The sequence below is a fragment of the Leucoraja erinacea genome, unplaced genomic scaffold, assembly GCF_028641065.1.
Source record: "Leucoraja erinacea ecotype New England unplaced genomic scaffold, Leri_hhj_1 Leri_78S, whole genome shotgun sequence".
Classification (NCBI taxonomy): Eukaryota; Metazoa; Chordata; class Chondrichthyes; order Rajiformes; family Rajidae; genus Leucoraja; species Leucoraja erinaceus.
In genome coordinates, this window is record NW_026576718.1 from 11,240 (window position 1) to 25,000 (window position 13,761).

Genomic DNA, 13,761 nt, shown 5'->3' on the forward strand with positions numbered 1-13,761 from the left:
CTCCACCGTCAACTACAACTCCCACAATGCACCAGCCGCAGGGAGCAGCGGCTGCGCGCCGCATTGCCCGCCGGGAGATGTAGTCTTATTTTAACACGTCGAAGGCAGAAGGCGCAATAGAGCGGCAAACGTGGTAAATATGTGTTGCCGTGCGAGGAAAGCAGAACAAATAAATAAACCTGCAGCGGGGATTATCCTTGGTGATAATTAAAGTAGGACTACAGATCCCAGCATGCATGGGGCAGGGCGGTGTAGGTGTCATTTCCGCTTCCGCCCGGTCGGGTCGGGCCGAGCGGTTGGTTGTTGTTTCACGGCGATGGCGGTTGTGGCCGCGGGGGTGGGCGCGCGGGCGGGGGAGGGCGCTGACGATGACGTTGACGCTCTGCCTGCGGGCCCGCTGGGTCGGGGCGAGGGTGGCGGGCGGGCGGCGACTCACGCGGGCGGAGGGCTGGCAGCTCGCTCCTCCGGCCTGCTGGTGCCGCTCACAGACTCACTCTCCTCTGTTCGTTCCTCCCACCGACGGGGGGCGATCACAACCCGACCCGCAGCGTGGACCTCCCACCGAGTGGTGGCGCTCACACCCGACCCGACCCGCAGCGTGGACCTCCAACCGAGTGGTGGCGCTCACAACCCGACCCGCAGCGTGGACCTCCAACCGAGTGGTGGCGCTCACAACCCGACCCGCAGCGTGGACCTCCAACCGAGTGGTGGCGCTCTTGGCACCTGCAGTTCAGCCCTCCGACCGACTGGGGGCGCTCACAGACCGGACTGCAAGTTGGACCTCCGACCGACTGGCGGCGCTCACAACCCGACCCGCAGCGTGGACCTCCAACCGAGTGGTGGCGCTCACAAACCCGACCCGCAGCGTGGACCTCCAACCGACTGGTGGCGCTCTTGGCACCTGCAGTTCAGCCCTTCGACCTACTGGGGGCGCTCACAGACCGGACTGCAAGTTGGACCACCGACCAGTCAACTGCAGTTCAGTCCTCCCACTGACGGGGGGCGATCACAGCCCGACCCGCAGTGTGGAACTCCGGCCACGGGGAGGCGGTCACAGGAGGGCCGGCGGCCGCAGGACTGGACGCTGGGGACCGCGGCCGGACTATGCACCCTGGCCGCCGGTCTGGTCTACTGCTCCAGCACCACGGCCGGCTCACAGGGTGAGTGTCGGCTCCACCCAGAACAAAACAGGTGGAAGGTCCCGGCCGGTCAGGCAGCATCTGCGGAAGCAACGGGCCGTCGAAACATAGACAACAGGCGCAGGAAACATAGAAACATAGAAAATATGTGCAGGAGTAGGGCATTCGGCCCTTCGAGCCTGCACCGCCATTCAATATGATCATGGCTGATCATCCAACTCAGTATCCCGTACCTGCCTTCTCTCCATACCCCCTGATTCTTTTAGCCCCAAGAGCTAAATCTAACTCTCTCTTCAAAACATCCAGTGAATCGGCCTCCACCACCTTCTGTGGCAGAGAATTCCACAGATTCACAACTCTCTGGGTGAAAAAGTTTTTCCTCATCTCAATCCTAAATGGCCGACATCTTATTCTTAAATTGTGGCCCCTGGTTCAGGACTCCCCCAACATCGGGAACATTTTTCCTGCATCTAGCCTGTCCAATCCATTAAGAAGTTCTCTAATTATCCTTCTAAATTCCGAATACAAACTCAGTCGACCCATTTTTTCATCATATGTCAGTCCCGCCATCCCGAAAATTAAGCTGGTACTCCAGGTGGCTCCACCCTGTACAACTGCAGTAGGACCTCCATGCTCCTAAACTCAAATCCCCTCGCAATGAAGGCCAACATGCCACTCGCTTTCTCCACTGCCTGCTGTACCTTCATGCTTTCTTTCAGTGACTGATGTACAAGCACACCCAGGTCTCGTTTCACCTCCCCTTTTCCATCATCCCCAATCAGTACCCCGTTCCTGCCTTCTCCCCATATCCCCTGACTCCGCTATCTTTAAGAGCCCTACCAAGCTCTCTCTTGAAAGTATCCAGAGAACCGGCCTCCACCGCCCTCTGAGGCGGAGAATTACACAGACTCACAACTCTCTGTGTGAAAAAATCTTTCCTCATCTCCGTTCTAAATGGCTTAACCCTTATTCTCAAACTGTGGCCCCTGGTTCTGGATTCCCCCAACTGTCTCTCCAGAGATGCTGCCTGTCCCGCTGAGTTACTCCAGCTTTTTTGTGTCCGTCTTCAGTTAAGAGCAGCATCTCTGTGTGAAAAAATGTTTCCTCATCTCTGTAAAGATAGCGGAGTTGGGGATATGGGGAGAAGGCAGGAACGGGGTACTGATTGGGGATGATCAGCCATGATCACATTGAATGGCAGTGCTGGCTCGAAGGGCCGAATGACCTAATCTTGCATCTATTGTCTATTGTTTTAAATGTCTTACCCCTTATTCTTAAACTGTGTGGCTCCTGGTTTTGGACTCCCCCAACATCGGGAACATGTTTCCTGGCTCTAGCGTGTCTGGGGTACATTTTGGAACTAGGCTTATCCACGCCCTCCACCGACGCTGCCTGACCCGCTGCCTTCCTCCAGCACTCAGTGCTTTGCTCTCGAACCCGGCATCTGCAGTTCCTTGTGTCAATGTTAAATCTGCCCGCTAATTTCAGTGAGCATGGGTGGCTGGGTGGGTGAGGTCTGCGCCGTGCAGTGAGATGCCTCCTGTGTTCTCTCCCCGCAGGTCATGCGTTGCTGGAAGCTGCTCGACTGAACAACGTGCCTGAGATCCGCAGGTAGGGACAATTGTAAGGCCTAGATAGACAAGTTCTTGATAGAATTTGAGGAAGGACATTCTTGCTATTGAGGGAGCGCAGCGTAAGTTTACAAGATTGATTCCCGGGATGGCGGGACTGTCATAGGCTGAGAGAATGGAGCAGCAGGGCTTGTACACTCTGGAGTTTAGAAGGATGAGAGGGTATCCTTATTAGAAGGATGAGATATATCCTTATTGAAACATATAAGATTGTTAAAGGTTTTGGAACTAGGCTTATCCACGCCCTCCACCGACACTGATCTGGATGAGGGAATTGAAGGCAATATCTCCAAGTAGCGGATGACACTAAGCTGGGGGGCAGTGTTAGCTGTGAGGAGGATGCTAGCAGACTGCAAGGTGACTTGGATAGGCTGGGTGAGTGGGCAAATGTTTGGCAGATGCAGTATAATGTGGATAAATGTGAGGTTATCCATTTTGGTGGCAAAAACGGGAAAGCAGACTATTATCTAAATGGTGGCCGATTGGGAAAGGGGGAGATGCAGCGAGACCTGGGTGTCATGGTACACCAGTCATTGAAGGTAGGCATGCAGGTGCAGCAGGCAGTAAAGAAAGCGAATGGTATGTTAGCTTTCATTGCAAAAGGATTTGAGTATAGGAGCAGGGAGGTTCTACTGCAGTTGTACAGGGCCTTGGTGAGACCACACCTGGAGTATTGCGTACAGTTTTGGTCTCCAAATCTGAGGAAGGACATTATTGCCATAGAGGGAGTGCAGAGACGGTTCACCAGACTGATTCCTGGGATGTCAGGACTGTCTTATGAAGAAAGACTGGATAGACTTGGTTTATACTCTCTAGAATTTAGAAGATTGAGAGGGGATCTTATAGAAACTTACAAGATTCTTAAGGGGTTGGACAGGCTAGATGCAGGAAGATTGTTCCCGAAGTTTGGGAAGTCCAGGACAAGGGGTCACAGCTTAAGGATAAGGGGGAAATCCTTTAAAACCGAGATGAGAAGAACTTTTTTCACACAGAGAGTGGTGAATCTCTGGAACTCTCTGCCGCAGAGGGTAGTTGAGGCCACCGTATTGGCTATATTAAGAGGGAGTTAGATGTGGCCCTTGTGGCTAAGGGGATCAGGGGGTATGGAGAGAAGGCAGGTACGGGATACTGAGTTGGATGATCAGCCATGATCATATTGAATGGCGGTGCAGGCTCGAAGGGCCGAATGGCCTACTCCTGCACCTAATTTCTATGTTTCTATATTTGGACACGCTGGAGGCAGGAAACATGTTCCCGATGTTGGGAGAGTCCAGAACCAGGGGCCACAGTTTAAGAATAAGGAGTAAGCCATTTAGAACGGAGACGAGGAAACACTTTTTTTCACAGAGAGTTGTGAGTCTGTGGAATTCTCTGCCTCAGAGGGCGGTGGAGGCCGGTTCTCTGGATACTTTCAAGAGAGAGCTAGATAGGGCTCTTGAAGATAGCGGAGTCAGGGGATATGGGGAGAAGGCAGGAACGGGGTACTAATTTTGGATGAACAGCTATGATCACATTGAATGGCGGTGCTGGCTCGAAGGGCCGAATGGCCTACTCCTGCACCTATTGTCTATTAGAGTTTAGAGTTTAAAGTTACAGCGCGGAAACAGGCCCTTCAGCCCACCAAGTCTGCGCCAACCAGCGATCACCCCGTACACAAGCACCATCTTATACACTGGGGGCAAGTTCCAATTTTACCAATTAACCTACAAACCTGCGTGTCTTTGGAGTGTGAGGGGGAAGCCGGAGCACCCGGAGAAAACCCACGCAGGTCACGGGGAGAATGTACAAACTCCGTACAGAGAGTTCCTGTAGTCAGGATCGAACCCTAGTCTCTGGCGCTGTGAGGCAGCATCTCTACCACTGCGCCACCGTGCCGCACGGGTGTCAAGAGTTATGGGGAGAAGGCAGGAAAATGGGATTAGGATGGAGAGATAGATCAGCCATGATTGAATGGCAGAGTAGACTCAATGGGCCGAATGGCCTAATTCTACTCCTATAACTTGTGAGAGCACACCCCCTATCTCCAGAGATCCTAAGTCCTGGATAGAGTGCATGTGGAAAGGATGTTCCCACTGGTGGGTTAGTCTAGGACCAGAGGTCACAGCCTCAGAATTAAAGGATGTGGCTTTCGGACGATGAGGAGATATTTCTTCAGTCAGAGGGTGATGAATCTGTGGAACTCATTGCCACAGACGGCGGTGGAGGCCAAGTCAATGGATATTTCTAAGGCACTGGCAGATTCTTTATTAGTACGGGTGTCGAGGGTTATGGGGAGTAGGCAGGAGAATGGGGTTAGGAGGGAGAGATAGATCAGCCATGGTTGAATGGTGGAGTGGGCCGAATGGCCTAATTCTGCTCCTATGGCTCATGGACACAGCGGGTCAGGCAGCATGTGCGGAGGGAATGGGCAGAAGACGTTTCGGGTCGGGACCCATGTCCTCCACAGATGCTGCCGGACCCCCTCCCCTCCCAAGTTCCTCCGGGTTACTCGAGTACCCCCCACCCCCGCCATCCCTCACAGGGGTCTGGCAGCCGAGTTTGTCCACCCAGTGTCTGACCCAGCACTTCACCCCGCCTGCAGTTACCCGACACCCCACTTGGGGGAGCTGCTGGTCCATGGCTCACTCAGTCCACAGCTACACCAGCCATTCCTAACAGGTACACAGAGCATGGATCTGCAGATGCTGCTTTAAACCAAGGATAGGCACAACATGCTGGAGGGAGGAACTTAGACGGCATCTCTGGATAGAAGGAATAGTTTCTTATAGAAACTTACATCTTATAGAAACTTACAAAATTCTTAAGGGGGTTGGACAGGCTAGATGCAGGAAGATTGTTCCCGATGTTAGGGAAGTCCAGGACAAGGGGTCACAGCTTAAGGATAAGGGGGAAATCCTTTAAAACTGAGATGAGAAGAACTTTTTTCACACAGAGAGTGGTGAATCTCTGGAACTCTCTGCCACAGAGGGTAGTTGAGGCCAGTTAATTGGCTATATTTAAGAGGGAGTTAGATGTGGCCCTTGTGGCTAAAGGGATCGGGGGGTATGGAGAGAAGGCAGGTACGGGATACTGAGTTGGATGATCAGCCATGATCATATTGAATGGCGGTGCAGGCTCGAAGGGCCGAATGGCCTACTCCTGCACCTAATTTCTATGTTTCTATGTTTCTATGAATGCCTGACTGTCATATGCTGAGAGAATGGAGCGGCTGGGCTTGTATACTCTGGAGTTCAGAAGGATGAGAGGGGATCTTATTGAAACATATAAGGTTATCAAGGGTTTGGACACGCTAGAGGCAGGAAACCTGTTCCCGATGTTGGGGGAGTCCAGATCCAGGGGCCACATACAGTTTAAGAATAAGGGGTAAGCCATTTAGAACGGAGATGAGGAAACACTTTCACACAGTGAGTTGTGAGTCTGTGGAATTCTCTGCCTCAGGGGGCGGTGGAGGCCGGTTCTCTGGATACTTTCAAGAGAGAGTGAGATGGTGCTCTTAAGGATAGCGGAGTCAGGGGATATGGTGCTGGATCGCAGGGCCGAATGGCCTACTCCTGTACCTCCTGCACCTCTCTCTCCATCCCTCACCCCATCCCAGTTCTCCGACCAAAGATAGACACAAAATGCTGGAGTAACTCAGCGGGACAGGCAGCATCCCTGGAGAGAAGGAACGGGTGAAGGAGAGAGGGGGACCGAAACACACCGACAACAGACAGAGAGAGAAACAGGCTTCTTCAGTCTGAAGAAGGGTCTCGACCCGAAACATCACCCATTCCTTCTCTCCAGAGATGCTGCCTGTCCCGCTGAGTTACTCCAGCATTTTGTGTCCTACATTGAAGAAGTTCTCCTCTTCTCTCTGACGAGAGACTTCTCTATGAAGAAAGATTGGATAGACTTGGTTTATACTCTCTAGAATTTAGGAGATTGAGAGGGATCTTATAGAAACTTACAAAATTCTTAAGGGGTTGGACAGGCTAGATGCAGGAAGATTGTTCCCGATGTTAGGGAAGTCCAGGACAAGGGGTCACAGCTTAAGGATAAGGGGGAAATCCTTTAAAACTGAGATGAGAAGAACTTTTTTCACACAGAGAGTGGTGAATCTCTGGAACTCTCTGCCACAGAGGGTAGTTGAGGCCAGTTCATTGGCTATATTTAAGAGGGAGTTAGATGTGGCCCTTGTGGCTAAGGGGATCAGGGGGTATGGAGAGAAGGCAGGTACGGGATACTGAGTTGGATGATCAGCCATGATCATATTGAATGGCGGTGCAGGCTCGAAGGGCCGAATGGCCTACTCCTGCACCTAATTTCTATGTTTCTATGTTTCTATGATAGTTTGAGGGATAATTCCCAGCATTTTTTCACGGCTACAGTATAGGTTTAGTTTAGAGCTACACCATACACCCCATCTATTCCCCTCATCATTTTGTACACCTCTACAAAATCACCCCTCAGCCTCTTTCATTGTCACCTTCCCCTCATCTATTCTACATTTTCCTTGACGTTCGTCCCCTTTGATCTGTCGTTTTATAGACAATAGACAAGAGGTGCAGGAGTAGGCCATTCAGCCCTTCGAGCCAGCACCGCCATTCAATGTGATCATGGCTGATCAACCCCAATCAGTACCCCGTTCCTGCCTTCTCCCCCATATCCCCTGACTATTTTTAAGAGCTCTATCTTGCTCTCTCTTGAAAGCATCCAGAGAACCGGCCTCCACCGCCCTCTGAGGCAGAGAATTCCACAGATTCACCACTCTCTGTGTGAAAAAGTATTTCCTCGTCTCCGTTCTAAATGGCTTACCCCTTATTCTTAAACTGTGGCCCCTGGTTCTGGACTCCCCCAACATCGGGAACATGTTTCCTGCCTCTAGCGTGTCCAAACCCTCAATAATCTTATATGTTTTCACACCCAACCCTTCCATATGTCTTCGTCTCCCCCTGACTCTCAGTCTGAAGAAGGGTCTCGACCCGAAACTTTACCTATTCCTTCTCTCCAGAGATGCTGCCTGTCCCGCTGAGTTACTCCAGCATTTTGTGTCGATCAGGAGGTGCATGTAATCCCACTGACTGAGTACAGAGGGGGGAGAACACAGAAAACTCTTCACCAGCTTGTTGATATAATCTCTGTTTTAAAGTTTTCTCCTCTTATGTTTCACATAATGTTTGTTTCTCTGTGTGTCTGTGTGTTTCCGTCCCCCTCTCGGTCCCCCTCTCTGACCCCCTCTCTGTCCCCCTCTCTGTCCCCCTCTTTGTCCTCCTCTCTGTCCCCCTCTCTGTCCCCCTCTCTGTCCCCCTCTCTGTCCTCCTCTCTGTCCCCCTCACCGTCCCCCTCTCTGTCCCCCTCCTCCCGTCCCCCTCACCGTCCCCCTCTCTGTCCCCCTCTCTGTCCCCCTCTCTGTCCCCCTCTCTGTCCCCCTCTCTGTCCCCCTCTCTGTCCCCCTCTCTGTCCCCCCTCACCGTCCCCCTCTCTGTCCCCCTCTCTGTCCCCCTCTCTGTCCCCCTCACCGTCCCCTTCTCTGTCCCCCTCTCTGTCCCCCTCTCTGTCCCCCTCTCTGTCCCCCTCACCGTCCCCCTCTATGTCCCCCTCTCTGTCCTCCTTTCTGTCCCCCTCACCGTCCCCCTCTCTGTCCCCCTCTCTGTCCCCCTCTCTGTCCCCCTCACCCGTCCCTCTCACCGTCCCCCTCACCGTCCCCCTCTCTGTCCTCCTCTCTGTCCCCCTCACCATCCCCCTCTCTGTCCTCCTCTCCGTCCCCCTCACTGTCCCCCCTCACTGTCCCCCTCACTGTCCCCCTCTCTGTCCCCTTCTCTGTCCTCCTCTCTGTCCTCCTCTCTGTCCCCCCTCACCGTCCCCCTCTCTGTCCTCCTCTCTGTCCCCCTCTCTGTCCCCCTCCCTCTGTCCCCCTCTCCGTCCCCCCTCTGTCCCCCTCTCTGTCCCCCCCCTCTGTCCTCCTCCTCTGTCCCCCCCCCGTCCCCCTCTCTGTCCTCCTCTCTGTCCCCCTCTGTCCTCTCTCTGTCCCCCTCTCTGTCCTCCCTCTCTGTCCTCCTCTCTGTCCCCCTCCCCGTCCCCCTCTCTGTCCTCCTCTCTGTCCTCCTCTCTGGGAGAACTCACCGTCCCCCTCTCTCCTGTCCTCCTCTCTGTCCCCCTCTCTGTCCCCCTCTCTGTCCCCCTCTCTGTCCCCCTCTCTGTCCCCCTCTCCGTCCCCCTCTCTGTCCTCCTCTCTGTCCCCCTCACCGTCCCCCTCTCTGTCCTCCTCTCTCTGTCCTCCTCTCTGTCCCCCTCACCCGTCCCCCTCTCTGTCCCCCTCTCTGTCCCCTCTCTGTCCTCCTCTCTGTCCCCCTCTCCGTCCCCCTCTCTGTCCTCCTCTCTGTCCCCCTCTCTGTCCCCCTCTCTCCCCCTCACTGTCCCCCTCTCTGTCCCCCTCTCCGTCCCCCTCTCCGCGCCCCCCCCCCCTCCGTCCCCACCCTCCGTCCCCCTCTCCGTCCCCCCCTCTGTCCCCCCCCCCCCCCCCTGTCCCACCCCTCTCTGTTCCCCCCTCTGTTCCCCCCTCTGTACCCCCCCCTCTGTCCCCCCCCTCTGTCCGTCCCCCCCCCCCCCCCCCCCTCACATTCTTGCTATTGAGGGAGTGCAGCGTAGGTTCTCAAGGTTAATTCCCGGGATGGCTGGACTGTCATATGCTGAGAGAATGGAGCGGCTGGGCTTGTACACCCTGGAGTTTAGAAGGATGAGAGGTTATCCCATTGAAACATATAAGATTGTTAAGGGTTTGGACACGCTAGAGGCAGAAAACATGTTCCCGATGTTGGGGGAGTCCAGAACCAGGGGCCACAGTTTAACAATAAGGAGTAAGCCATTTAGAACGGAGACGAGGAAACACTTTTTCTCACAGAGAGTTGTGAGTCTGCGGAATTCTCTGCCTCAGAGGGCAGTGGAGGCCGGTTCTCTGGATGCTTTCAAGAGAGAGCTAGATAGGGCTCTTAAAGATAGCGGAGTCAGGGGATATGGGGAGAAGGCAGGAACAGGGTACTGATTGTGGATGATCAGCCGTGATCACATTGAATGGCGGTGCTGGCTCGAAGGGCCGAATGGCCTGCTCCTGCACCTATTGTCTGTTGTCTATTGCATACACCTTGATCACAGAGCTGGTTGTTTCGCAGGATCTGTGCAAGCAGACTTTACAATGAACCCTCTAGTTAGTTGTCAGTGCCATTCCAGCCCAGCCATGCGGTGTACAAGTGTTTGTTACATTAGAACATGCCAGATGGGGTGTAAATCACTTCAGGTATCTTTGAGTAAAGTAGGTGACTACATTTAACAGTATCACTTAACACAACTCCAGATGGAAGCCATCTGTCCCAGCCAAAATAGAGAACTGTCCCACCCCGGTCATTCCTCCTTCTCCCCGCTCCCGTCCGGCAGAAGGTGCAGAAGCTTGAAAGCGCGCACCACCAGACTCCATCACAGGAGACAGACTATCAACTGACGAGAAAATGGAGCGGCTGGGCTTGTACACTCTGGAGTTTAGAAGGATGAGAGGGCATCTCATTGAAATATATAAGATTATTAAGGGCTTGGACACGCTAGAGGCAGGAAACATGTTCCCGATGTTGGGGGAGTCCAGAACCAGGGGCCACACAGTTTAACAATAAGGAGTAAGCCAATTAGAACGGAGACGAGGAAACACTTTTTCTCACAGAGAGTGGTGAGTCTGTGGAATTCTCTGCCTCAGAGGGCGGTGGAGGCGGGTCCTCTGATTGCTTTCAAGAGAGAGCTAGATAGGGCTCTTAAAATTAGTTGAGAAACTCAGCGGGTGAGGCAGCATCTATGGAGAAAAGGAGTAGGTGACGTTTCGGGTCGAAGCCCTTCTTCAGATTTATGTGGGGGAAAAGATCCACAGCCCCCCTGACTTCAGTCTGAAGAAGGGTCTCGACCCGAAACGTCGCCTACTCCTTTTCTCCATAGATGCTGCCTCACCCGCTGAGTTTCTCCAGCATTTTGTATCCATCCACCAGACTCAGGCTCAGCTTCTTCCCCTCTGTAAAAATTCTAAACGGTCCTTCCGTAAGCTAGGGCACTGTCCAATTCACCTCTACCCCATTGCGGACATTGGAATTTGTCTCCGAAGCTGGTGCGCTACAAAGCTGAGAGCTATATTCTGAAGATAGACACAAAAAGCTGGAGTAACTCAGCGGGACATGCAGCATCTTTGGCGAGACGGAATGGGTGATGTTTCGAGTCGAGGCCCCTCCTTCAGACCCTGATTCTGCACTCTGTATCTTCCCCTTTGCTCTACCTGTTGACTTGATTGTATTTGCGTACAGTATTATCTGATCTGTTTGGAGAGCAAAACAAGGCTTTTCACTGTTCCTCGGAGCAGGTGACAGTGATAATATGCCTGTGTGTAACAGCTAGAACAAGCAGGAACCACCGGGACTATGATGACTGGCCGGTCACAGTGGCGCAGCGGTAGAGTTGCTGCCTTACAGCGAATGCAGCGCCGGAGACCCGGGTACCATCTTGACTCCATTTAGCTTGAAAGTGCCCACCACCAGATTCAGGAACAGCTTTTTCCCCTCTGTCATCAGGCTTCTGAACATACCTTCCATGACCTAGGGTGCTGTCCGATTCACCTCTACTTCTTCTGAAGAAGGATCTCAACCTGGAACGTTGCCTACCCATGTTCTCCAAGGGGTGTTGCCTGACCTTCTGAGTTACTCCAGCACTTTGTGATCTTCTGTGTATTAACCAGCAGGTTGTTTCGTTTCAACACCTCTACCCCATTGCGGACATTGGACTTTGTCTCTGGAACTGATGCGCTACAATGCTGACAACTATATTCTGCACTCTGTATCTTCCCCTTTGACCTTGAGTTTGACTTGTTTGTATATATCTGATCTGATTAAATAGTTCACAAAACAAAGCCTTTCCCTGTACCTCAGAGCATTTGACCATAATAAACCTAAATCCAATAGACAATAGACAATAGGTGCTGGAGTAGGCCATTTGGCCCTTCGAGCCAACACCGCCATTCTATGTGATCATGGCTGATCATCCACAATCAGTACCCCGTTCCTGCCTTCTCCCCATATCCCCTGACTCCGCTATCTTTAAGACCTCTATCTAGCTCTCTCTGGAAAGTATCCAGACAACCGGCCTCCACTGAGAGTTGTGAGTCTGTGGAATTCTCTGCCATCAAGAGGCAGAGAATTCCACAGACTCACCACTCTCTGAGAGAAAAAGTGTTTCCTCGTCTCCGTTCTAAATGGCTTACCCCTTATTCTTAAACTGTGGGCCCCTGGTTCTGGACTCCCCCAACATCGGGAACATGTTTCCTGTCTCTAGCGTGTCCAAACCCTTAATAATATTAAATGTTTCAATAAGATCCCCTCTCATTCTTCTAAACTCCAGAGTGTACAAGCCCAGCCGCTCCATTCCCTCATCATATGACAGTCCCGCCATCCCGGGAAATAACCTTGTAAACCTACGCTGCACTCCCTCAATAGCAAGAATGTCCTTCCTCAAATTAGGAGACCAAAACTGCACACAACACTCCAGGTGTGATCTCACTAGGGCCCTGTACAACTGCAGAAGGACCTTTTTGCTCCTATACTCAACTCCTCGCGTTCTGAAGGCCAACATGCCATTCCAGTTCCCTCCGTCCATCGATCACCCATTCACACTAATTCATCCACTTTCTCCCCCACTCCCTAGGCACTAGGGGAAATTTACAGAGGGCCGTGTACACAAGCACCATCCTACACACGCTAGGGGACAATTTACAGAGGGCCCCGTACACTAGCACCATCCTACACACACTAGGGGAAATTTACAGAGGGCCGTGTACACAAGCACCATCCTACACACACTAGGGGACAATTTACAATTTATTCACGAAAGCCAATTAACCTGCAAATCCGTATGACTTTGGGATGTGGGAGGAAACTGGAGCGCCGTGGCGCAGCGGTAGAGTTGCCACCTCACAGCGCCACAGACTCGGGTTCCATCCTGACTACGGGTGCTGTCTGTACGGAGTTTGCACGTTCTCCCCGTGACCTGCGTGGGTTTTCTCAGGATGCCCCGGTTTCCCCCCACACTATAAAGACGTACAGATTTGCAGGTTAATTGGCTTCGGTAAATACATTGTAAATTGTCCCCTAGTGTGTGTAGGAGAGGGCTAGTGTACGGGGCGATCGTTGGTCGGCGCGGAGTCGATGGGCCGAAGGACCCGTTTCCACACTGTATCAATAAAGTCTAAATCCTAACTTGGAGATTAAAGCATGAGCATTCAAGCCAATACTGCAGAAGGAATATTTTGGATAAGAAACTTATCACTTGGGCAAACAGATCCTGTGTTTAGCGATACAGCACAGAAACAGGCCCTTCCGCACCAACCAATGCTCACCTGTTCACACTAGATCTATGCTATCCCACTTTCCTATCCGTCCCCTACACACCCGGGACAATTTACAGAGGGGCAGTTCATCGACACGCACGCACGTCTTTGTGATGTGGGAGGAAACCGGAGCACCCGGAGTGAACCCACGCAGTCACTAACATAGAAACATGGAAAACAGGTGCAGGAGGAGGCCATTCGGCCCTTCGAGTCAGCACTGCCATTTATTGTGATCATTCAGATTCAGATTCAGATTCAATTTTAATTGTCATTGGCAGTGTACAGTACAGAGACAACGAAATGCATTTAGCATCTCCCTGGAAGAGCGACATAGCAAATGATTTGAATAAATAATAATAAGTGTCCGGGAGGGGGGTGGTGTTTGGCAGTCACCGAGGTACGTTGTTGAGTAGAGTGACAGCCGCCAGGAAGAAGCTGTTCCTCGACCTGCTGGTTCGGCAACGGAGAGACCTGTAGCGCCTCCCGGATGGTAGGAGGGTAAACAGTCCATGGTTGGGGTGAGAGCAGTCCTTGGCGATGCTGAGCTCCCTCCGCAGACAGCGCTTGCTTTGGACAGACTCAATGGAGGGGAGCGAGGAACCGGTGA

The 13,761-nt window shown here is 52.6% G+C and overlaps 1 protein-coding gene across 1 annotated transcript in view; it reads left to right on the plus strand.

Moving 5' to 3' along the window:
- The first annotated feature begins 316 nt into the window (after nt 1–316).
- clpb (ClpB family mitochondrial disaggregase) overlaps nt 317–13,761 on the plus strand; it is a 121,750-nt gene continuing 108,305 nt past the window's right edge. The window contains exons 1-2 of the mRNA XM_055631527.1: nt 317–1,160; nt 2,699–2,750. Coding sequence (XP_055487502.1) covers nt 317–1,160; nt 2,699–2,750 — 896 coding nt within the window. The remainder of the gene's footprint in view (nt 1,161–2,698; nt 2,751–13,761) is intronic.